Source organism: Hemitrygon akajei, unplaced genomic scaffold (assembly GCF_048418815.1).
Source record: "Hemitrygon akajei unplaced genomic scaffold, sHemAka1.3 Scf000186, whole genome shotgun sequence".
Taxonomy (NCBI): domain Eukaryota; kingdom Metazoa; phylum Chordata; class Chondrichthyes; order Myliobatiformes; family Dasyatidae; genus Hemitrygon; species Hemitrygon akajei.
This window is the reverse complement of record NW_027332072.1, coordinates 575219-600262: the sequence shown is the minus strand read 5'-3', so window position 1 is coordinate 600262 and position 25044 is coordinate 575219. Positions and strand designations below refer to the sequence as shown.

General features: G+C 48.6%; 1 protein-coding gene across 2 annotated transcripts in view; it reads right to left on the bottom strand.

The window, feature by feature from the left end:
* LOC140724305 (sodium-coupled neutral amino acid transporter 7-like) overlaps positions 1 to 21360 on the bottom strand; it is a 68505-nt gene extending 47145 nt beyond the window's left edge. Inside the window, exons 1-3 of one of the 2 annotated variants that reach the window (XM_073038758.1) lie at positions 21313 to 21360; positions 14325 to 14659; positions 1440 to 1638 (exon numbers count right to left, since the gene is read on the bottom strand). In XM_073038758.1, coding sequence (XP_072894859.1) covers positions 1440 to 1638; positions 14325 to 14576 — 451 coding nt within the window. In that variant the 5' untranslated portion in view covers positions 14577 to 14659; positions 21313 to 21360. Of the gene's footprint in view, positions 1 to 1439; positions 1639 to 14324; positions 14660 to 20855; positions 20966 to 21312 lie in introns of those variants that run through there. The other variant, XM_073038759.1, reaches the window with a different exon arrangement.
* Between the last annotated feature and the right edge of the window lie 3684 nt (positions 21361 to 25044).

Below are 25044 nucleotides of genomic sequence, written 5' to 3'. Positions count from 1 at the left end.
TCACCAGGATGCTGTCTGGATCAGAGAGGGTGCAGAGGGGATTTACCAGGATGCTGTCTGGATCAGAGAGGGTGCAGAGGGGATTTACCAGGATGCTGTCTGGATCAGAGAGGGTGCAGAGGGGATTCACCAGGATGCTGTCTGGATCAGAGAGGGTGCAGAGGGGATTTACCAGGACGCTGTCTGGATCAGAGAGGGTGCAGAGGGGATTCACCAGGATGCTGTCTGGATCAGAGAGGGTGCAGAGGGGATTCACCAGGACGCTGTCTGGATCAGAGAGGGTGCAGAGGGGATTTACCAGGATGCTGTCTGGATCAGAGAGTGTGCAGAGGGGATTTACCAGGATGCTGTCTGGATCAGAGAGGGTGCAGAGGGGATTCACCAGGATGCTGTCTGGATCAGAGAGGGTGCAGAGGGGATTTACCAGGATGCTGTCTGGATCAGAGAGGGTGCAGAGGGGATTTACCAGGATGCTGTCTGGATCAGAGAGGGTGCAGAGGGGATTCACCAGGATGCTGTCTGGATCAGTCAGGATGTCTCATGAGGACAGGTTGAGCGATTTTCTTTTTGGATCGGAAGATGATGAGAGGCAACTTGATAAGAGGTGTACAGGATGATGAGCTCCTCAGTGAGTGAGGATGCCAGAGGGGTTTTCCCGGGGCAAAAATGATTGACACAAGTGGGTATAATTTCAGGATGATTGAAGAGTTATAGCAGGGATGTGAGAGGCAAGCTGTTTATTTATTCACACAGAGAGAGGTGGGTGTGTGGAAAACCCTGCTGGGGGTGGTGGTAAAGGCGGGTGTATTAGGGACATTTAAAAAACTCTTAGGTAGGCACAGGGGTGATAGGAAAATGGAGGGCTGTGCGGGAGGGAAGGGTAAGATTGATTTTGGTGTAGGTTAAAAAGTCAGTACAACATGATGGGCTGAAGTGCCTTTTCTGTGTTTGATCTTCTGCAGTTCTCATGTGTGAGGCCTCTGTCAGCAAATGGGCTTCCACATTCCCCCATGAAACATCATCCAACCGAAACTGGGAAAAAGAACTGGAACCTCCTGCGGTTACAGAATCCCATTCTAAAACAGTAACCGTCCAAATCCCCCCGCCCCCCCCAGTCCGGAGATTGGGCAGCTTTCCCTACCTGCCCAAGACACACTTCCCACCGGTACACACCAGCTTTCCTGTGACAAGCTGAAGCCCAGTGTCTGTAACCACGCAGAATGTGTGCCTACAACAATCATACTAACGATGGCCAGAAAATCTAGCCCGTGTCCACTCAGTCTAGGATGAATTCACCACCTGCCGTGCCCAGTCAACTCATGGCAGTGGGGGTTGGATTGGTGAACCCACTCATTGCCCATACCATACCAACGCTGCCATCCTCTCCTACCCGACCCAGACACGAGGATCTCCGTCCAGCCCCACTCCCGATGACTTACTCTTGTCCAGCTGGTCGCCGATGATGATGAGGAATGCAATGCAGGTGCCGAAGGTGTAGACAGCGATCAGGATGTCACAGATTGTGCCCACCATCTGTCCACAGACCGCCCGCACCACCTCCTGGTACGTGGCTTTACCACTCACTTGTGAACAGTAAGCCAGGATCACCAGCCCAGCAATTATAAACAGCAGCAAGCACTAGAAAAAAAAAATCACACAACATTTGGCTGATTGCCAGCGGTTTGGGAATTAGAATCAGGTTTACTATCACCAGCAAACGTCATGAAACTTGTTAACTTTGTGGCAGCAGTACAATGCAATAGAGAACAGAAAAAACTGAATTAAAGTGTGTGTATGTAATCAACAGTTACATTAAAATTACTGCAAGAGCAGAAATAGCACTCCTTGAAGATGCCTTGGATACCATGGAGACTAGTACCCATGATAGAGCCAACAATTCCACAACTTACTTTGATTCTGCGATGCCATTTTCACTAGCAGAATAATCAGAATGAACTCTACCTCAGACTTTTCCCGTAACTGTAAAGCTATTGCATATTCTGTATTGTTTTGCAGTTCCTGAACGTGATTTTGCATAGAACGGTCTGTCTGTCTGGCTGGCAGACCGTTAAATGAAAGCTTCCCAATGTGCCGTGCATCCGAGGGCCCAGTGGAAGTTGATGAAAGCATTAAGGAATGGCGGCTCTGGCCCTGTACTCACTGAGGCCTGTCGGACATTGAAAGGCCTAGATAGTGTTGGCGTGGAGAGGATGCTTCCTATAGAGGAGGAATCAAGACCAGGGAACACAGCCTGACTACAAGGAGAGAAGAGGAGGAATTTCTTTAGCCAGAAGGTGGTGAATCTGGAAGCCAATTCGTTGGGTATATTTGAAGCAGACATTGATGTTACTGGGAAAAGGCAAGGGAATAGGATTGAGGGAGATAATGAATTGGCCTTGATCAAATAGCAGAGCAGACTCAATGGGCTGAACAGCCTAACTCTGCTCCTATGCTTTATACTCCACCGAGATGCAACACTGAATGTCATAGGAAGTCATTCCTGCCTGTGGCCATCAAACTTTACAACTCCTCCCTCAGAGTGTCAGACACCCTGAGCCAATAGGCTGGTCCTGGACTTATTTCCACTTGGAATAACTTACTTATTATTATTTAATTATTTATGGTTTTATATTGCTATATTTCTTCACTTTTCTTGGTTGGTGCGACTGTAACGAAACCCAATTTCCCTCGGGATCAATAAAGTATGTCTGTCTGTCTGTCTGGTTTCATGTAGTAAACCAGTTACCTCTGTTACCTACTCCCACCCCATTACACTACAGTGTCTCCAAAAGCTTTGGGGGCTGGAGATGGCATCGGCGGAGAGGCCCAATGAGCCTCAGAGCTCCAGCTTACCCAGGGAGCTGGCCGTGTCTGAGCGGGCTTCCTCCCACAAAGAACTGCAGGTGAGGTGGGTGGAATACGTGGGTGAGGGAATCCACGATTACGTTTTATAGGGAGAAGGACAATAAACCTGCAATGATGGAATGGGAGAGCAGACTTGATGGGCTGAATGGCTTAATTCTACTCCCATATTTTATTGTTTTCCCCCTCCGCTGAAGGCAGACACTGACACAAGGCCAGGGGGCCAGGGTCGGCTGGCTGCACTCTTTCCTGAAGCACAGGGTTTAAGCTCTAACACCTAGCCTGGGAAGTGCAGCACACAACTTCGGGCTCTACGTGAACAGTCACAGAGAAATGAGTCCCTCGGTCCAGCTCACCCAGGCTGACCAAGATACCCAATTAAGTGGGTCCAACTTGCCAGTATTTGTCCCACCTTCCTCGAAACAATGTACCTGTCTAAATACTTCTGAAACGTTGTAGTTCTAAGTAGTCCACCTCCCACATACCCCAGCACCCCCACTCTGTGGGAAACATGTCCCTCAGACCCCCTTTCCCCTCTCACGTTAATCCCATCAGGCTCCTGAACCAGCATGGCTAATTTCATTCACAACTACTCTGAACCGATTCTACCTCCTACAGAATCACTCTCAAAGCCTCTTTAGAACTCACATTCTCAGGATTCCCTTTTTTATTGCACAGTTTGGATCAGTTTGCACATTATGTGTTTGTTAGTCTTTCTTTAGGCATATTTTTCATAAAATTCTACTGAATTTGTGTCTAAGGAGGTTCTCAGTCATCCAAGTCATCGCATATCACGCAGCAGCAAATCAGGGCAGCTGGACGTTGTGTTGTCTGGAAGGCATCTCTCCACTCATCTGGGAGGCTTCTGATCCATGGATAGCAATCACATGAGCACCATTAAGAGTCATCGAGGTAATGAGAGGGTTGTTAGTCTTACCTTTTCCTGAACGGAGGTGTGGGTAGAGATGGTAGGACTGCACTGTAAGCAGCTGCTAGGTGGTGTTGTACCCCACCTCCTCTGTTCAGGGATGGGTTTTCCAGTTTGACAAAGATGCTTTCTTTCAAACCACCTGTGCTCCCTGTCCAAAGTGTGCACGTTGTTATCAAAGGAGTATCCCTCGTCCTTTAGGTGTGGATGTGCGGCCGAGTCCTGACCTGGGGTGTTAGCCCTCCTCTGTTGGACCATCTGTCTGCGAAGTGGTTGCAGTTATAGGGGAGTGTCTGGGGAAGGAGTGATCCTTGTGGAGGGGGGAGAGAAGCTATGCCAGCCGGAGACTTTGGATCGGGTTATGGTGGGAGGGAAGGAGAAATGGGCCTTTTGTTGACTGTCGTTGCTTTATTTTTTTTGGAGGAGGAAGTCCGAGAATCAGAACGGGAGTGCTGCGGGAGCCATTTTGATTTTTTCTTCTCATCGGGGTTAAGAGAGGCGGGACTGCACAAGCGTGTGACGTCGGGCAGTGAAGCGCGGAAGATTTAAAAGGAACACAGCCCGATACAGCAGGCAGCGTCGTTTGCGGGCAGCGCAGTGAGCCAGGAACAGTGAAGGCTTAAGGGCTTTGGCTCAATGGGCTTAGGCAGAAACGGGCGAGACAAGGCAGGTTTAGTTTTCAATTTTTCCTGTTATCTGGGGAAAGGGGGAAGTAGGAGTGTGAGGGCAGCTTGTTGTTCTCGATGTCGGATGTAGGAGGTCCTGGAGTCTCCTAGCCTCCCGGACGTCCACATCTGCACCAGGTGCGCCGAGCTGCAGCTCCTAAGGGACCGTGTTAGGGAACTGGAGCTGCAGCTCGATGACCTTCGTCTGGACAGGGAGAGTGAGGAGTTGATAGAGAGGAGTTACAGGCAGGTGGTCACACCAGGGCCACGGGAGGCAGACAAGTGGGTCATGGTTAGGAGGGGGAAGGGGAAGAGTCAGGTACTAGAGAGTACCCCAGTGGCTGTACCCCTTGACAATAAGTACTCCTGTTTGAGTACTGTTGGGGGGGGCGGGGGGACAGCCTACCTGGGGGAAGTGACAGTGGCCGTGCCTCTGGCACAGAGTCCGGCCCTGTAGCTCAGAAGGGTAGGGAAAGGAAGAGGAAGGCAGTAGTGATAGGGGACTCGATAGTTAGGGGATCAGATAGGCGATTCTGTGGACGCAGTCAGGACACCCGGATGGTAGTTTGTGTCCCTGGTGCCAGGATCCGGGATGTTTCTGATCGCGTCCAAGATATCCTGAAGTGGGAGGGTGAGGAGCCAGAGGTCGTGGTACATATAGGTACCAGTGACATAGGTAGGAAAAGGGAAGAGGTCCTGAAAGGAGAATACAGGGAGTTAGGAAGGGAGTTGAGAAGAAGGATCGCAAAGGTAGTAATCTCGTGATTACTGCCTGTGTCACGCGACAGTGAGAGTAGGAATGGAATGAGGTGGAGGATAAATGCGTGGCTGAGGGATTGGAGCAAGGGTCAGGGATTCAAGATTCTGGATCACTGGGACCTCTTTTGGGGCAGGTGTGACCCGTACAAAAAGGACAGGTTGCACTTGAATCCTAGGGGGACCAATATCCTGGTGGGGAGATTTGCGAAGGCTGCTGGGGAGTCTTTCAACTAGAATGGTTGGGGGGGGGGGGGTGGGTGGGAATCAAATTGAAGAGACTAGGAGAGAGGTGGTTAGTTCACAAATAGAGAAAGCTAGTAGACAGTGTGCGAGGGAGGAAGAAAGAAAAAGATAATAAAGTTGTTTGCACCGTTAGGGATAAACAGAGAATAAGAGATGGAGAGTTTCTTAAATGCATTTATTTTAATGCTAGGAGCATTGTAAGAAAGGTGGATGAGCTTAGAGCATGGATTGATACCTGGAAATATGATGTTGTAGCTATTAATGAAACATGGTTGCAGGAGGGGTGTGATTGGCAACTAAATATTCCTGGATTTTGTTGCTTCAGGTGTGATAGAATTGGAGGGGCAAGAGGGGGAGGTGTTGCATTGCTTGTCAGAGAAAATATTGCAGCGGTGCTCTGCAAGATAGATTAGAGGGCTTGTCTAGGGAGGTTATTTGGGTGGAATTGAGGAATGGGAAAGGTGTAGTAACACTTACAGGGGTATATTATAAACCACCTAATGGGGAGCGAGAATTAGAGGAGCAAATTTGCAAGGAGATAGCAGACATTTGTAGTAAGCACAGGGTTGTGATTGTGGGAGATTTTAATTTTCTACACATAGACTGGGAAGCCCATTCGGTAAAAGGGCTGGATGGTTTGGAGTTTGTAAAATGTGTGCAGGATAGTTTTTTGCAGCAATACATAGAGGTACCAACTGGAGAAGGGGCAATCTTGGATCTCCTGTTAGGGAATGAGATAGGTCAGGTGACTGAGGTATGTGTTGGGGAGCACTTCGGGTCCAGTGATCACAATACCATTAGTTTCAATATAATTATGGAGAAGGATAGGACTGGACCCAGGGTTGAGATTTTTGATTGGAGAAAGGCTAACTTTGAGGAGATGCGAAGGGATTTAGAAGGAGTGGATTGGGACAATTTGTTTTATGGGAAGGATGTAATAGAGAAATGGAGGTCATTTAAAGGTGAAATTTTGAGGGTACAGAATCTTTATGTTCCTGTTAGGGTGAAAGGAAAGGTTAAAAGTTTGAGAGAGCCATGGTTTTCAAGGGATATTGGAAACTTGGTTTGGAAAAGGAGAGAGATTTACAATAAATATAGGCAGCATGGAGTGAATGAGGTGCTCGAGGAATATAAAGGATGTAAAAAGAATCTTAAGAAAGAAATTAGAAAAGCTAAAAGAAGATACGAGGTTGCTTTGGCAAGTAAGGTGAAAATAAATCCAAAGGGTTTCTACAGATATATTAATAGCAAAAGGATAGTGAGGGATAAAATTGGTCCCTTAGAGAATCAGAGCGGACAGCTATGTGTGGAGCCAAAAGAGATGGGGGAGATTTTGAACAATTTCTTTTCTTTGGTATTCACTAAAGAGAAGGATATTGAATTGTGTAAGGTAAGGGAAACAAGTAGGGACATTATGGAAACTATGACAATTAAAGAGGAGGAAAAGCTGGCGCTTTTAAGGAATATAAAAGTGGATAAGTCTCCGGGTCCTGACAGGATATTCCCTAGGACCTTGAGGGAAGTTAGTGTTGAAATAGCAAGGGCTCTGACAGAAATATTTCAAATGTCATTAGAAACGGGGATGGTACCGGAGGATTGGCGTATTGCTCATGTGGTTCCGTTGTTTAAAAAGGGTTCTAAGAGTAAACCTAGCAATTATCGGCCTGCCAGTTTGACATCAGTAGTGGGTAAATTAATGGAAAGTATTCTTAGAGATGGTATATATAATTATCTGGATAGACAGGGTCTGATTAGGAACAGTCAACATGGATTTGTGCGTGGAAGGTCATGTTTGACAAATCTTATTGAATTTTTTTTGAAGAGGTTTCTAGGAAAATTGACGAGGGTAAAGCAGTGGATGTTGTCTATATGGACTTCAGTAAGGCCTTTGACAAGGTTCTACACGGAAGGTTAGTTAGGAAGGTTCAATCGCTAGGTATAAATATTGAAGTAGTAAAATGGATTCAACAGTGGCTGGATGGGAGATGCCAGAGAGTAGTGGTGGATAAATGTTTGTCAGGTTGGAGGCCGGTGACTAGTGGTGTGCCTCAGGGTCTGATGTTGTTTGTCATATACGTTAATGATCTGGATGATGGGGTGGTAAATTGGATTAGTAAGTATGCAGATGATACTAAGATAGGTTGCATTGTGGGTAATGAAGTAGTTTTCAAAGCTTGCAGAGAGATTTAGGCCAGTTAGAAGAGTGGGCTGAAAGATGGCAGATGGAGTTTAATGCTGATAAGTGTGAGGTGCTACATTTTGGTAGGAATAATCCAAATAGGACATACATGGTAAATGGTAGGGCACTGAGGAATGCAGTAGAACCGAGTGATCTAGGAATAATGGTGCATAGTTCCCTGAAGGTGGAATCTCATGTGGATAGGGTGGTGAAGAAAGCTTTTGGTATGCTGCTCTTTATAAATCAGAGCATTGAGTATAGGAGTTGGAATGTAATGTTAAATTTGTACAAGGCATTGGTGAGGCCAAATTTGGAGTATTGTGTACAGTTTTGGTCACCAAATTATAGGAAAGATTTCAACAAAATAGAGAGAGTACAGAGAAGATTTACTAGAATGTTACCTGGGTTTCAGCACCTAAGTTACAGAGAAAGGTTGAACAAGTTAGGTCTTTATTCTTTGGAGCGCAGAAGGTTGAGGGGAGACTTGATAGAGGTATTTAAAATTATGAGGGGGATGGATAGAGTTGACGTGGATAGGCTTTTTCCATTGAGAGTAGGGGAGATTCAAACAAGAGGACATGTTGAGAGTTAAGGGGCAAAAGTTTAGGGGTAACACGAGGGGGAACTTCTTTACTCAGAGAGTGGTAGCTGTGTGGAATGAGCTTCCAGTAGAAGTGGTAGAGGCAGGTTCGATTTTGTCATTTAAAAAAAAATTGGATAGGTATGTGGACAGGAAAGGAATGGCGGGTTATGGGCTGAGTGCAGGTCGGTGGGACTAGGTGAGAGTAAGCGTTCGGCATGGACTAGAAGGACCGAGATGGCCTGTTTCCGTGCTGTAATTGTTATATGGTCATTTCTTGGTCTGTTCTGTTGTACTCTGCAAAACCTGGTGGGCATGCTACATTGGCACTGGAAAGCTGGGGGCTCTTGTGAGTCCCCCCAGGCTGCATTGGTTGTTGATGCATTTCACTATGTTTTGACGTCCATCTAATAAATCAGTCCAAATCCAGACTGCCAAGGAGACAGGTGATGGAGTAACATCCAAAGATCAAGAGCCCACCTTGTGCTTAGGACATCAACGAAATGGATACGAAAGCCTTCAGCACCAAGTACAAGGAGCTGATGCCATTGTTGCAACCCTTCCTGGGCAGCAAGCTATCGCAACGGTTAGCACCACGCAATTCCGCAGAGTCCAATTCCAACGTCAGGAAGTCCACGTTCCCACCTGGGAAAGCAAGGAATTCCTCTGGGTGGTTGCTTCCTCCTAGACGTACTGACTGGTCATTGTGAAGTGTCCTGTGATTGGGCTGGGCTGTATAAAAATTCACAAAGCCAATCGCGGCCTGACAGGAGGCTCAGGTGCTGGAAACCCTGAGCAGCAACACACACAATGCTGGAGGGACTCAGCAGGTCAGGCTGCATCTAGGGAAAAGAGTAAACAATCAACGTTTTGGGCCTGGACCCTTCATCAGGTCTGGAAAAAAGATGGTCAGAGTAAAAACCTGGGGTAGGGGAGTACGAAGTGCAAGGCGGTAGGTGAAACCGGGAACGAGAGGAATGAAGTAAAGAGGTGGGAAAGGTGAAAGGGCTGGGGAAGGGGGTATCTGATAGGAGAGGACAGAAGGCCATGGAAGATAGGGAAGGGGGAGGAGCAGCAGAGAGAGGTGATGGGCAGAGAAGGAGACGAGGTGAGAGGGGGAAAGTGAGAATGGGAATGTTGAGGGGAGGGGGGAGATCAATTACCAGAACTTTGAGAAATTGCATCTACATCTGCAGCTTGACCCCAAACTGGAACCCCTGCAATTTGCCGACTGACACAACTGATCGACAGACACAATAACCACTGCTCTACATACGGTCCTTACACATCTGGAGAAGAAGGATGCTTATGTGAGAATGCTGTTCTTGGACTACAGTTCAGCATTCAACACCATCGTTCCACCCAGGCTCGACAGGTAGCTCAGAAACCTCGGCCCTGACCCTGTCTTGTGCAGCTGGATCCTGGACTTCCTGTCAGAACACTGGCAGGTGGTAAGAGTGGGCTCCCTCACCTCCAACCCTCTAACTCTCAATACAGGAGCCTCTCAGGGCTGCATACTGAGTCCCCTCCTTTACTCATTGTATGCCCATGACTGTACCTCCACCCACAGCTCCAATCAGCTAATTAAATTTGCTGACAACACTACATTGATTTGTCTTATCTCAAACAGTAACGAGGTGGCCTACAGGGAAGAAGATATCTCTCTGACACAGTGGTGTCAAGAAAACAACCTCTCCCTCAATGTCGCAAAAACAAAGAAGCTGGTTGTGGACTACAGGAGGAATGGAGACGGGCTAACCTCTATTGACATTAATGCATCTAGGGTTAATTAATGTACAGGGACGCGCTCCAGATTCCTTTTGCTAGAGATGGTCACCAATGGAAATGTAACACAGGACATGGCCTCAAGAAATGAGAGCTGCAGCTGCATCTTATCATGGCACCCAATCCCCATGGGACCAGTCTGTATCTCAGGAGGGAACATGGCACCCAATCCCCATGGGACCTGTCTGTATCTCAGGAGGGAACATGGCACCAAATCCCCATGGGACCTGTCTGTATCTCAGGAGGGAACACGGCACCCAATCCCCATGGGACCAGTCTGTATCTCAGGAGGGAACATGGCACCCAATCCCCATGGGACCAGTCTGTATCTCAGGAGGGAACACGGCACCCAATCCCCATGGGACCAGTCTGTATCTCAGGAGGGAACATGGCACCCAATCCCCATGGGACCTGTCTGTATCTCAGGAGGGAACATGGCACCCAATCCCCATGGGACCAGTCTGTATCTCAGGAGGGAACATGGCACCCAATCCCCATGGGACCAGTCTGTATCTCAGGAGGGAACATGGGACCCACTCCCCATGGGACCTGCCTGTATCTCAGGAGGGAACATGGCACCCAATCCCCATGGGACCCGTCTGCAAATCAGGAGGGAACATGGCACCCAATCCCCATGGGACCTGTCTGTATCTCAGGAGGGAACATGGCACCCAATCCCCATGGGACCTGTCTGTATCTCAGGAGGGAACATGGCACCCAATCCCCATGGGACCTGTCTGTATCTCAGGAGGGAACATGGCACCCAATCCCCATGGGACCTGTCTGTATCTCAGGAGGGAACATGGGACCCATCTGCAAATCAGGAGGGAACATGGCACCCAATCCCCATGGGACCTGTCTGTATCTCAGGAGGGAACATGGCACCCAATCCCCATGGGACCTGTCTGTATCTCAGGAGGGAACATGGCACCCAATCCCCATGGGACCTGTCTGTATCTCAGGAGGGAACATGGCACCCAATCCCCATGGGACCTGTCTGTATCTCAGATGGGAACATGGCACCCAATCCCCATGGGACCTGTCTGTATCTCAGATGGGAACATGGCACCCAATCCCCATGGGACCTGTCTGTATCTCAGGAGGGAACATGCCACCCAATACCCATGGGACCTGTCTGTATCTCAGGAGGGAACATGGCACCCAATCCCCATGGAACCTGTCTGTATCTCAGGAGGGAACATGGCACCCAATCCCCATGGGACCCATCTGCAAATCAGGAGGGAACATGGCACCCAATCCCCATGGGACCTGTCTGTATCTCAGGAGGGAACATGGCACCCAATCCCCATGGGACCTGTCTGTATCTCAGGAGGGAACATGCCACCAAATCCCCATGGGACCTGTCTGTATCTCAGGAGGGAACATGGCACCCAATCCCCATGGGACCAGTCTGTATCTCAGGAGGGAACATGGGACCCAATCCCCATGGGACCTGTCTGTATCTCAGGAGGGAACATGCCACCAAATCCCCATGGGACCTGTCTGTATCTCAGGAGGGAACATGGCACCCAATCCCCATGGGACCTGTCTGTATCTCAGGAGGGAACATGGCACCCAATCCCCATGGGACCTGTCTGTATCTCAGGAGGGAACAAGGCACCCAATCCCCATGGGACCTGTCTGTATCTCAGGAGGGAACATGGGACCTGTCTGTATCCCAGGAGGGAACATGCCACCCAATCCCCATGGGACCAGTCTGTATCTCAGGAGGGAACATGGCACCCAATCCCCATGGGACCTGTCTGTATTTCAGATGGGAACATGGCACCCAATCCCCATGGGACCTGTCTGTATCTCAGATGGGAACATGGCACCCAATCCCCATGGGACCTGTCTGTATCTCAGGAGGGAACATGGCACCCAATCCCCATGGGACCTGTCTGTATCTCAGGAGGGAACATGGGACCTGTCTGTATCTCAGGAGGGAACTTGGGACCTGTCTGTATCCCAGGAGGGAACATGCCACCCAATCCCCATGGGACCTGTCTGTATTTCAGATGGGAACATGGCACCCAATCCCCATGGGACCTGTCTGTATCTCAGATGGGAACATGGCACCCAATCCCCATGGGACCTGTCTGTATCTCAGGAGGGATCATGGCACCCAATCCCCATGGGACCTGTCTGTATCTCAGGAGGGAACATGGCACCCAATCCCCATGGGACCTGTCTGTATCTCAGGAGGGAACATGGCACCCAATCCCCAAGGGACCCGTCTATTTTCTATACAGATTCAGATGTATTTATTATGTATACATTGAAAAATACAGTGAATGATGTTGACTGTTTTCACAACAAACACACCCAAGGACGTGCTGAGGCAGCTAGTAAGTGTCGTCATACGAATGGGCACCAACATACCATGTGCCCAATACTCAGCAGGACAACACAGAAGACAAGAACTGAACAGTCAAACCAGCCCCATTCCTCCCTCCCACCCATAGATAGCCCTCCAACTCAAGACAGGCCTCTGGGCCTCCAGTCTCCTGCCACTGGGCTGTAACTTCCGATCGATACCAAGGTTACCCTGTAATCATAAAAATTTGGGTCTGATTTCCCTTGCCATGAGGTCCTGCCCAGTGGAAGTGTCCTAAACCCAGACTCGTGCACGTACCATTGAGTAAGAGATGCTTTAATCCGGTGGAAGGGAAGCAAGTCAATTGGAAGTTAGAAGCCAAATACTTAGTCACTTTTGCCTCTGACAGTTATCCATTTGAGGATATCTTCAAACTTCAGAATGTAAAACGTAAAAGGACCTTTCACGTTGAAAATTGTGCAGTTGTTTTACAAGCAGATACAGCGTGTAGTCAGACTTAGAGGAAGGACAGGCATATGTTAGGGCAAAATCACAGTCAGTAAGATGAGTTGCAGTGTAACACGGGGGACAAAATAGAAAAGGTGACAAATACAGGACAGAAGGTGTTATATTTGAATGGGTGCTGTGTAAGGAAATTATAGTGCAGTTACAAATTGGCACGTATGACATTGTTAAATACAGGCTAGGATGTGGTCTGCAAAATACAACAGGAGACCGAAAAAAGCAGGTAAGAAGGTCAATGCCACGATAGGCATGGGGATTTCAATCGCCAGGTAAATTGGGAAGATCAGTTTGGTGCTGGGTACCAAAAGATGGAATTTGTAGAATCCGTACGAGGTGGCTTTTTCAGAGCAGTTTGTGTTTGAGCCCACGCGGGAATGGCAATTCTGGTTTGGGTGTTACGTAATGACTCCGATTTGGTTAGGGAGTTTAAGATAAAATAGCCCTAAGGAGACAGTGATCATAATATGATAGGATTCACTCTGCAATTTGAGAGGGGAAACTGCAGTCTCATGTATCAGTATTACAGTGGAGTTTAGAGGTCTGAGAGAAGAGCTGGCCAAAGTTGACTGGAAGGGATAACAGCAAAACAGAAATGGCTGGAGCTTCTGGGAGCAGGAAAGTGCAGGACAGATACGTCCTGAAGAAGTGAGGATGAGTCGCTGGCTGACAAGTCAAAGGCAGCAAAAAGCAAAAGAGAGTGCGTATAAAAGAGCAAAAACTAAAGGGAAGTCAGAGAGGGAAGCTTTTAAAAACCAAAAAACAACTAAAATAAGCCGTGAGGAGAGAAAAGATGAATATGAAGCTAAGCTAACCAATAATATCAGATAGAAAAAGCTTTTTCAGAAGTATAAAGAGTAAGAGGTGAGAGTGCATTTGGACCACTGGAGAGCTAGTAATGGGGGACAAACTTAAGTATTTTGCATCAGTTTTCATTGTGGAAGACACTTGCAGTATCGAGGCAGAGGTGAGTCACCAAGGGGAAGCTGAAAGGGCTGAAGGTGGGCAAGTCACCTGACTACACCCCGACATTCTGAGAGAAGTAACTGTGATCACGCGATTCTGAAATGGTTCTGGAGGGTGGAAAATGTCACTTGTACGGTGGGCAGCATTCTGACGGGTCACATCACCAGAGCACCCGGGGGAAGCCCATATGATCACAGGGAGAGCATGTTTACACTATTCTTGGACTGTAACGAAACCCGATTTCCCTCGGGATCAATAAAGTACGTCTGTCTGTCTGTACACTTCACGTGGACAGCACCTGGAGTCAGGATTGAACCTGGCTCTCTGGAGTCTGGAGGGGTGCCTTTGCTTGCTGCACCACTGTGTCGCTCTGGCTCGGCACTGGATATCAAGCTAATCCCAAACTTCCCAATGGAAAAGCTCAGATCCCATCAGAGTGTCTTGCTGAATCTCCGGACGAGGCTGGAGGAGACCGGGAAGGAAAGATTGAAGAGCTACATCTGTAAAGATGGACTCACCATCTGCAGGACGATGCCAGCCACCACTCCTCCGGCCACGTAGAAGGCGTAGGGGAAGTTGAGCAGGCCTGCGCCCAGTGCGGCATTGACTACAATGAAGACAGCCGCATAGGCTGGTGTCCTTCCTTGCTTCCCTGCGCCCCTTGGCTGCTGGGTGGATGAGCTGGGCAGGAGGAGAGTGCGCTCCCCACGCTCCTGGCTCCAGCCCCAGTCCTGCTGGTCACTGTTCACTGAGGCCTCACAGCAGGCCATCCCTGTGCAGTGCCCACTGGTTCACACAAACGGGCTCGGTTAGCCTGGACCATCCACAGAACCAGAGGCGTTTCACTCAGCATCTAAAAGGACGGGAGTGGGAGAGGCAGAGAAAATGAAACAAAACGTGCTGCAATTAGGAAGACAGAGCAACGACTATCTGCCCTCCCCCTCCCCCTTCCCCCCCAAACCACTATACACGTTCATTCAGCCTGAGTGGGTGGGGGAAAGAGCTACTTTCACTGCATTTAGATAGCAACTGGACAATGACTTGAACTGGCAACAGGCCAGGTGCTGGAAAATGTGCAGATGTGTCAGCATAGACACGATGGGCCCAAGGGCCTACACCTGTGCTTGCTGGCTCCACTAACTTCTCTCACGAGATCGTGGGTTCAAATAGCAGCCAAGGCACTCCAGCACAAAACCTGTGATGAGAGAAGACATCCCTCATTTTCTCTTTCTCTCTCCCCCCCCATACAAATATGGCAGCCTAATACAATTACGGCGCCAGTGACTCGGGTTCATTTCCTGCTGCTGTCTGTACGTTTGTTCTCCCTGTCATCATGTGGGTTTCCTCCCACATTGCAAAGGCATACAGGTCAATTTGCCAAGTGGGTTTAAATGTGCCGCACTGGGTCATTGGGCCAGGAGGGCCTGTGTCTCTAATAACACCCCCCCCCACCCCACCCCAGGCTCAAGGATAGCATTGCCCAGCTGTCATAATTCTTGAACGGGCCTTTCCAATGCTAATGATGAGCACTTGATCTCTCAAACTACCTCATTGTGGCTGCTGGACCTGGAAATGTCTGCTTTTGCATTACCCTGTCTGTAAGCACCCCCTCTGCCGTCACATTCCCCATGAATACCACCGTGCGAATTTTGCACTATTTAATTTTATACCCTTGTCTTAATGATTTACAACATAAATCTTTGTATTTTACTGCACTGCTGCCACAAAACAAATCTCACAACATGCGCAAGTGACAATAAACGTGATTCGCTTTTCAGCGCATCTCAGTAGCCGTCGTAGCGAAGACTGTGACAGTGTTACAGGCGGAGCATTCCGAGTCGGCGCTCAATTCCATTGCCATTCTGTAAGGAGTCTCTGTACGTCCTCCTCGTGGGGTGCGCGGGTTTTCTCTGGGTGCTCTGGTCTCTCCCCCTCCCCCTCCCACACACACAGTCCATATCACTAAGTAAATAAAAATACTAAATAACCAACAATATGCTGATGAACATCGAGAGGCGGGAGGACATTGCAAGCGACCGCTCTCGCTGGAGACTGGAACTCCGCAGAGGTCTGAAAAGGGAAGCTGCGGCTTGCTGCTGAAGAAAAGCGCATTCACTGTGAAAACAGCACCAAGACAACGCCGCGCCTTCAAATGCAGTCACTGCAGCTGAGACGGTCACTCCCGTGTGGGCCTCCACAACCGACACAGACTGATCTTCCGGGCGCAGATCCGTGGCCTCGCCAGACTAATGGATGCCTCATCTCATTCTGATGATCTGTCAGAGGTACCGTCATCCAGATGGAACACGAGTCGAGCCCTCCACCCAGGGCCACGGAGTCAATACTCATCACCAGATCTGCAGCAGCCATGCCTGGAATTTCTGGGATTAATTCAGAACGTGTAGGATAGATATCTTTCCAAAGCTATTCTAAAGGCAGGATGACACCACCATGGCGGACAAGTCAAAGACATCAAGAGCAAAAGAGAGGGTACACAATACAGCAAAAATTAGTGGGATGTGGGGAAGATGAAATATGAACATAAACCAATAGTATCAAAAATGATACCAAACTTTTATTTAGATATATAAAGAGGCAAGAGTAGATATTGGATTGCTGGAAAATGATGCTGGAGAGATAATAATGTGGGACTAGAAAATGGCAGATGAGATGAGTATGTATTTTCCATCAGTCTTCACTGTGGAAGACACTAGCAGTAGGGTGGAAGTTCAAGGGACAGAAGTGAATGAAGTTACTTGGGAGATGGAAAGGTGTGAAGGTAGACAAGTTACCTCCACCTGATGGATTCTAAAAACGGTCGCATGAAGAGCTTGTGCAGAATCAGCAGATTCTAGCATGGTTCTGGAGGACTAGAGAATTGCAAATATCACTCCAATCTTCAAGAAAGGAAATTTTAGGCCAGTTAGCGTGGTTTCAGTGGTTGGGAAGATGTTGGAGTCGATTGTTAAGGATGTGGTTTCAGGGTACTTGGAGGCACGTGATAAAACAGGCCAAAGTCAGCATGGTTTCCTCAAGGGGAAATCTTGCCTGACAAATCTGTTAGAAATCTTTGAAGAAGTAACAAGCAGGATAGACAAAGGAGAGTTGGTAGATGTTGTGTACTTGGATTTTCAGAAGGCCTTTGTCAAGTTGCTGCGCATGAGGCTGCTTAACAAGCTAACAGCCCGTGGTACTACAGAAAAGATACTAGCACAGATAGAACTTTGGCCAATTGGGAATAAAGGGGTCCTTTTTAGATTGGCTGCCAGTGACTAGTGGTTTTCCATAGGGGTCTGTGTTTGAACTGCTTTTGGATAATGAAATAGATGGTTTTGTGGCCAGGCTTGTAGATAATATGAAGATAGGTGGAGGAATCAGGTATTGTTGAGGAATCAGATCAGCTGCAGAAGGACTTAGACAGATTAGAAGAATGGGCAACTAAGCAGATGGGATACAGTGTCGGAAAATGTAACGTCATACACTTTAGTAGAAGGATTAAAAGCATAGACTACTTTCTAAATGTTGACAAAAATACAAAAATCAGAGGTGCAAAGAGATTTGGGAATCCTCGTGCAGGCTTCCCTAAAGGTTACTTTTCTAGTTGAGTAGGTGGTGAGGAAGGGCATTCATGTTAGCATTCATTTCAAGAGGACGACAATTTAAAAGGATATAAAAGGCATTGGTGAGGCCTCACTTGGAGAACTGGGCCCTTTAAGGAAGGATGTGCTGATATTCGCAAGAGCTCAGAGGAGGTTTATGAGAAGGATTCTGGGAATGAAGAGCTTTCCATATGAGGAGCCATGATAGCTCTTGGTCTTTACTCACTGGAATATAGAAGAACGAGGAGGATCGCATTGAAACCTATCAAACGTTGAAAGGCCTAGACAGAGTGGATGTGGAGAGGATGTTTCCTTTGGTGGGGAAGTCCAAATGACACGGCCTCAAAATAGAGGGATGCCCATTTAGAACAGATGAGGAGGAATTTCTTTAGCCAGAGGTTGGCATATCAGTGGAATTTGGTGCCACGGACAATTGTGGAGGCCAAATCATTGGGTGTATTGAAGGAGGAGATTGACAGATTCTCGATTAGTCAGGGTGTGAAAGGGTATGGGTACGGGGAGAAGGCAGAAGAAAAGGGTTGAGAGGGCAATGGATCAGCCATGATGAAATGGTGGAATAGAATCGATGGGCCAAATGGCCTAATTCTGCTCCTATGTCTCAAGGACATGAATGTAACACAGGGTCTCTGACACAAATTTTAACTCTGTTTCTCTCTCCACCAATCCTGACTGGCCTGCTGAGAACTTAGACGCTTTCTGTTCCATTTTGCACAAACATTTGCTTTTCTTGTTGAACCTGATAATTACAGACACTTGCTGACATGCAGATTGGCTGGAATTTCCCACCTTACAACACCAATCAGAATGCACAGAGGCAAGACAGGCAGCGCAAATACAGGCCCCTCCCCCACAGAAACCATTCGCCACACTGTCCTCAACTGTACCCGGTTGTGTCCCTCACCTACGCTAGCAACCCGCACGCATTTGGGATTGTGGGAGAAGACTCGAGCACGGGGTGTGGGGGTTAACCAACACATTCACAGCAATAACATGCAAACTCCACACACACACACAAAGCGCCTGGTGTCAGGGTTAACCCGGCTCACTGAAGCTTGCAGTACATGCAATTTTTAAAAATCTATTGACATAGTGTGGAATAGGCACTTCAACTGGTCAAATTCCACCCCCCCAGTAACCCCCAGTCTAACCCTAACCTAATCACGGGGCAATGTTGAACCCCAGCACCCAGTAACCCCCAGTCTAATCCTAACATAATTACGGGACAATGTTAAACCCCAGCACCCAGTAACCCCCAGTCTAATCCTAACATAATTACGGGACAATGTCAAACCCCAGCACCCAGTAACCCCCAGTCTAATCCTAACCTAATCACGGGACAATGTTGAACCCCAGCACCCAGTAACCCCCAGTCTAATCCTAACCTAATCACGGGACAATGTCAAACCCCAGCACCCAGTAACCCCCAGTCTAATCCTAACCTAATCACGGGACAATGTCAAACCCCAGCACCCAGTAACCCCCAGTCTAATCCTAACCTAATCACGGGACAATGTCAAACCCCAGCACCCAGTAACCCCCAGTCTAATCCTAACCTAATCACGGGACAATGTCAAACCCCAGCACCCAGTAACCCCCAGTCTAATCCTAACCTAATCACGGGGCAATGTCAAACCCCAGCACCCAGTAACCCCCAGTCTAATCATAACCTAATCACGGGACAATGTCAAACCCCAGCACCCAGTAACCCCCAGTCTAATCCTAACCTAATCACGGGACAATGTCGAACCCCAGCACCCAGTAACCCCCAGTCTAATCCTAACCTAATCACGGGGCAATGTCAAACCCCAGCACCCAGTAACCCCCAGTCTAATCCTAACCTAATCACGGGGCAATGTCAAACCCCAGCACCCAGTAACCCCCAGTCTAATCATAACCTAATCACGGGACAATGTCAAACCCCAGCACCCAGTAACCCCCAGTCTAATCCTAACCTAATCACGGGACAATGTCGAACCCCAGCACCCAGTAACCCCCAGTCTAATCCTAACCTAATCACGGGACAATGTTGAACCCCAGCACCCAGTAACCCCCAGTCTAATCCTAACCTAATCACGGGACAATGTCAAACCCCAGCACCCAGTAACCCCCAGTCTAATCCTAACCTAATCACGGGACAATGTCGAACCCCAGCACCCAGTAACCCCCAGTCTAATCCTAACCTAATCACGGGACAATGTCAAACCCCAGCACCCAGTAACCCCCAGTCTAATCATAACCTAATCACGGGGCAATGTCAAACCCCAGCACCCAGTAACCCCCAGTCTAATCCTAACCTAATCACGGGGCAATGTCAAACCCCAGCACCCAGTAACCCCCAGTCTAATCCTAACCTAATCACGGGACAATGTCAAACCCCAGCACCCAGTAACCCCCAGTCTAATCCTAACCTAATCACGGGACAATGTTGAACCCCAGCACCCAGTAACCCCCAGTCTAATCCTAACCTAATCACGGGGCAATGTCAAACCCCAGCACCCAGTAACCCCCAGTCTAATCATAACCTAATCACGGGACAATGTCAAACCCCAGCACCCAGTAACCCCCAGTCTAATCATAACCTAATCACGGGACAATGTCAAACCCCAGCACCCAGTAACCCCCAGTCTAATTGTAGTCTAATCATGGGACAATTTACAATGGCCAATTAACCCACCAACCACTCCATCTTTGGCCTCTGGGAGGAAGGCTGTGCAGACATGGGAGTAGAGACAAACTGCTTCCAGGCAGTGCTGTGAAATGAACCTGTGTTGCTGGTACTGTAAAGCATTGTGCTAACCACTCTGCTACCTAGAAATGGAGTGTTTCTTTTTCATGAACTCTGTTTCTTGAATTGTTTTAATATGCTGTTGCCGACTCTGTCTTTCTCATTCTCTTCATTAGAAGATAACAGCAGTCCAGGCCCTTCAGCCCACAATGCTGTGTTAATCTCTTAACTTACGTTAAAATCAACTTTTCCACCCTTAGAAAAGTATTTTTCCTGTCTACTCGATGTACCTCTCGGTTTAATTCGTTATCTCTGTAGTTAGGTGCCTGTGACGCTGAGGCAAGTTTTTCATTATACCTGCTCCTCATCAGAAATGCGCACGTGACAATAAACTACTGGACTTGACTTGAAATCATGTGATTCAACATGTGACATCTACAGCTGAGACTTTCATTCTCCACCCTCTTCTATAATGTTTTCCTTTAAAAAAAAACGTTGAGCAATGCTAACAGGAATTCACAAAAATCACAGTATGGCTGCAGTCCGCAGTGACTGTACCAACACTCACTCCTCTGGTTAAGGACCACTGGCCCACCCTGTCTGCAGGAGACCTAGCCAACGTACTCTCTCCCTGCACGGTAGTCTAATGAATTTATGCTACCCCCCCCCCCCCCCCCACACAGTATGCATATCCTACTCCAAACCTGTGCAGAATTCTCCAGTCTGACCAAGGCTGAGCAAGACACCCCTGCTCCCGTAGCAAAGCCTCTTGCAGTGAACACCAATGTACACGTTTCTACAACCGTACGTTTAGCTCCTGGGACTCGTACCAAGCATCTCCGAACTTGCGACTTTCCCAATTCACCTTGTAAAATATAATGCACCGTTATCCATTTTCCTCGAAAGGTTACTTAACATTTACCCAAGTCACACTGCACGTGCCCTGATGTTTCTTTTGCCAATTTATTTAACTTGTTTCCTAGTCATATTAGTCCATGGTCCCCAGTACAGTTGGTAATATTACAGCGGGCTTTCCTAGACAAGTCACTGAACGGTGCTCAGGGTAGCCTACCAATCACCCACTACCAGGGAGTCGTATTAACCCTTGCTTCCGGGGTTCAGGGAAGAGGGTCCTTCCCCATCCCAATCCAATGCACTCACCCAGCGCCGGGGCACCGCATCCCAAAGCCAGCGCTTCGCAAGCTCTCCCCGAAAGCCGGCCTCAGATCATATGATCGCGGAAACCGCTGTCACGTGACTCGGGAATGCCTGCGAGTGCATTCTGGACATTGTAGTCCAAACTGAAACCGATAGCGCATGCTCACGGCGCAGGGTGACGTGCGTATCTATTGGTCACCGTGATACCGATGCTAAACTCAGCTCTTGTAATAACCTTAACGCAGGACTCTAGTTCGTCGTGAGGCAGTGTTGCAGCTTTATGAAGCTCTGGTCAGACCACCCTTGGGATATTGCGTTGTGGTCAGATCTGGTTGGAGAGGCTGCAGGATTAGAGAGTGAACGCGGGAGACTGAGAGGGTACAAGATGATAGAGTGGATACCAGCACCTTTTTCTCGGGGCGGGAATGGCTACTATAAGAGGCATAATTATAAGGTCAACACGTGCAAAAGCTGGATGAACTCAGCAGGTCGGGCAGCGTCCGTTGAAATCAAGTGTACTTTGTGTTTATAATTTTAAGGTGATTGGAGATTGATCTTTGAGTAGGTTAAAAGGTTGGAACTGTGCTGTGCTGTGCTATACTGTTCTTTTTTCTGTGTTCATGAATTTGGGACGTGGGGAGAAACTGGAGCAGTGCGCACTATGCAAGTCCCACACACAGCATTCTGGGTCCTTGGACTTGTGATCCAGTGGTATCAACTTCCTGCACAGCTGTGAAATATCACCTACCACCCTCATCTCTATTCAGCGGAAGACAGATTAAGCATTCAGGTGCTCAAATCTTTAAAAGCAGCATTACAATTTGTCCAAACAGCTGAGGATTCTACATGAGGAAATCTGCAGATGCTGGAAATTCAAACAACACACACAAAATGCTTACCTACCACCCCACCAGCCTCCAGGTCCAACGTATAATTCTCCATAACTTCCGCCACCTCCAACGGGATCCCACTGCCAAACACATTTTTCCCTCCCCCCCCCTTTCTGCTTTTCACAGGGATCGCTCCCCACGCGACTCCCTTCTCCACTCGTCCCCCCCATCCCTTCCCACCGATCTCCCTCCCGGCACTTATCCTTGTAAACGGAACGAGTGCTACACCTGCCCTTACACTTCCTCCCTCACCACCATTCAGGGCCCCAGACAGTCCTTCCAGGTGAGGCGACACTTCACCTGTGAGTCGGCTGGTGTGGTATACTGTGTCCGGTGCTCCCAGTGTGGCCTTTTATATATTGGTGAGACCCGACACAGACTGGGAGACTTTCGCTGAACACCTACGCTCTGTCCACCAGAGAAAGCAGGATCTCCCAGTGGCCACACATTTTAATTCCACATCCCATTCTCATTCTGATATGTCTATCCATGGCTTCCTCTACTGTCAAAATGAATCCAAACTCAGGTTGGAGGAACAACACCTTTTCTACCGACTGGGTAGCCTCCAACCTGATGGTATGAACATTGACTTCTCTAACTTCCGTTAATGCCCCTCCTCCCCTTCTTACCCCATCCCTGATATATTTAGTTTTTTTCTCTCTCTGCCCATCACTCTGCCTGTTCTCATCTCCCTCTGGTGCTCCCCTCCCCCTTTCTTTCTCCCTAGGCCTCCCGTCCCATGATCCTTTCCCTTCTCCAGCTCTGTATCACTTTCGCCAATCACCTTTCCAGCTCTCAGCTTCATCTCACCCCCTCCGGTCTTCTCCTATCATTTCACATTTCCCCCTCCCCCCACTACTTTCAAATCTCTTACTATCTTTCCTTTCGGTTAGTCCTGACGAAGGGTCTCGGCCCGAAACGTTGACAGCGCTTCTCCCTATAGATGCTGCCTAGCCTGCTGAGTTGAGGATTCTGATTGTTTCAGGAGTTACAGAGCTGACAAAGAAGTCATGATAAGTTACTTGTAGGGTTCTGGTCAGGCCACGTTCCAGATTCCATACCTTCTCTGGAAAAATGTAGTCAAGTCAAGTCAAGTCACTTTTATTGTCATTTCGACCATAACTGCTGGTACAATACATAGTAAATATGAGACAACATTTTTCAGGACCATGGTGTTACATGACACAGTACAAAAACTAGACTGAACTACGTAAAAAACAACAGAGAAAAAAAACACACACACATAGCAACTACACTATACTACAGACCTACACTGGACTGCGTAAAGTGCACAAAAACAGTGCAGGCATTACAATAAATAATAAACAGGACAGTAGGGCAAGGTGTCAGTCCAGGCTCTGGGTATTGAGGAGTCTGATAGCTTGGGGGAAGAAACTGTTACATAGTCTGGTCGTGAGAGCCCGAATGCTTCGGTGCCTTTTCCCAGACAGCGGGAGGGAGAAGAGTTTGTATGAGGGGTGCGTGGGGTCCTTCATAACGCTGTTTCCTTTCCGGATGCAGTGTGTAATGTAAATGTCTGTAATGGTGGGAAGAGAGACCCCGATGATCATCTCAGCTGACCTCACTATCCGCTGCAGGGTCTTGCGATCCGAGATGGTGCAATTTCTGAACCAGGCAGTGATGCAGCTGCTCAGGATGCTCTCAATACAACCCCTGTAGAATGTGATGAGGATGGGGGGTGGGAGATGGACTTTCCTCAGCCTTCGCAGAAAGTAGAGACACTGCTGGGCTTTCTTTGCTATGGAGCTGGTGTTGAGGGACCAGGTGAGATTCTCTGCCAGGTGAACACCAAGAAATTTGGTGCTCTTAACGATCTCTACCGAGGAGCCGTCGATGTTCAGTGGGGAGTGGTCACTCCGTGCCCTCCTGAAGTCAACAACCATCTCTTTTGTTCACATTCAGAGACAGGTTGTTGGCTCTGCACCAGTCCGTTAGCCGCTGCACCTCCTCTCTGTAAGGTGACTCATCATTCTTGCTGATGTGACCCACCACGGTCGTGTTATCGGTGAACTTGATGATGTGGTTCGAGCTGTGTGTTGCAGCACAGTCGTGGGTCAGCAGAGTGAACAGCAATGGACTGAGCACACAACCCTGGGGAGCCCCCATGCTCAGTGTGATGGTGTTGGAGATGCTGCTCCCGATCCGGACTGACTGAGGTCTCCCAGTCAGGAAGTCTAGGATCCAGTTGCAGAGGGAGGTGTTCAGGCCCAGTAGGCTCAGCTTTCCAATCAGGTGCTGAGGAATGATTGTGTTGAATGCTGAACTGAAGTCTATGAACAGCATCCGAACATATGTGTCTTTTTTGTCCAGATGGGTTAGGGCCAGGTGGAGGGTGGTGGCAATGGCGTCATCTGTTGAGCGGTTGGGACAGTACGCAAACTGCAGGGGGTCAGTAAGGGGGGGGGCAGCAGGGTCTTGATATGCCTCATGACGAGCCTCTCGAAACACATCATGATGATGGATGTGAGTGCAATGGGACGGTAGTCATTTAGGCAGGACACTGAAGATTTCTTCGGCACGGGGACGATGGTGGCAGCCTGGAAGCATGTTGGAACGGTGACACTGCTCAGGGAGATGTTGAAGATGTCAGTGAGAACATCTGCTCGCTGGTCTGCACATCCTCTGAGCACTCTACCAGGGATGTTGTCTGGTCCAGCAGCCTTCCGTGGGTTGACCCTGCACAAGATTCTTCTCACGTCGGCCACGGTGAGACACAGCACCTGGTCATTTGGAGGAGGGGTGGACTTCCTCGCCGCCACGTCATTTTCCACCTCAAAACGGGCGTAGAAGTTATTCAGCACATCTGGGAGGGAGGCATCGCCAG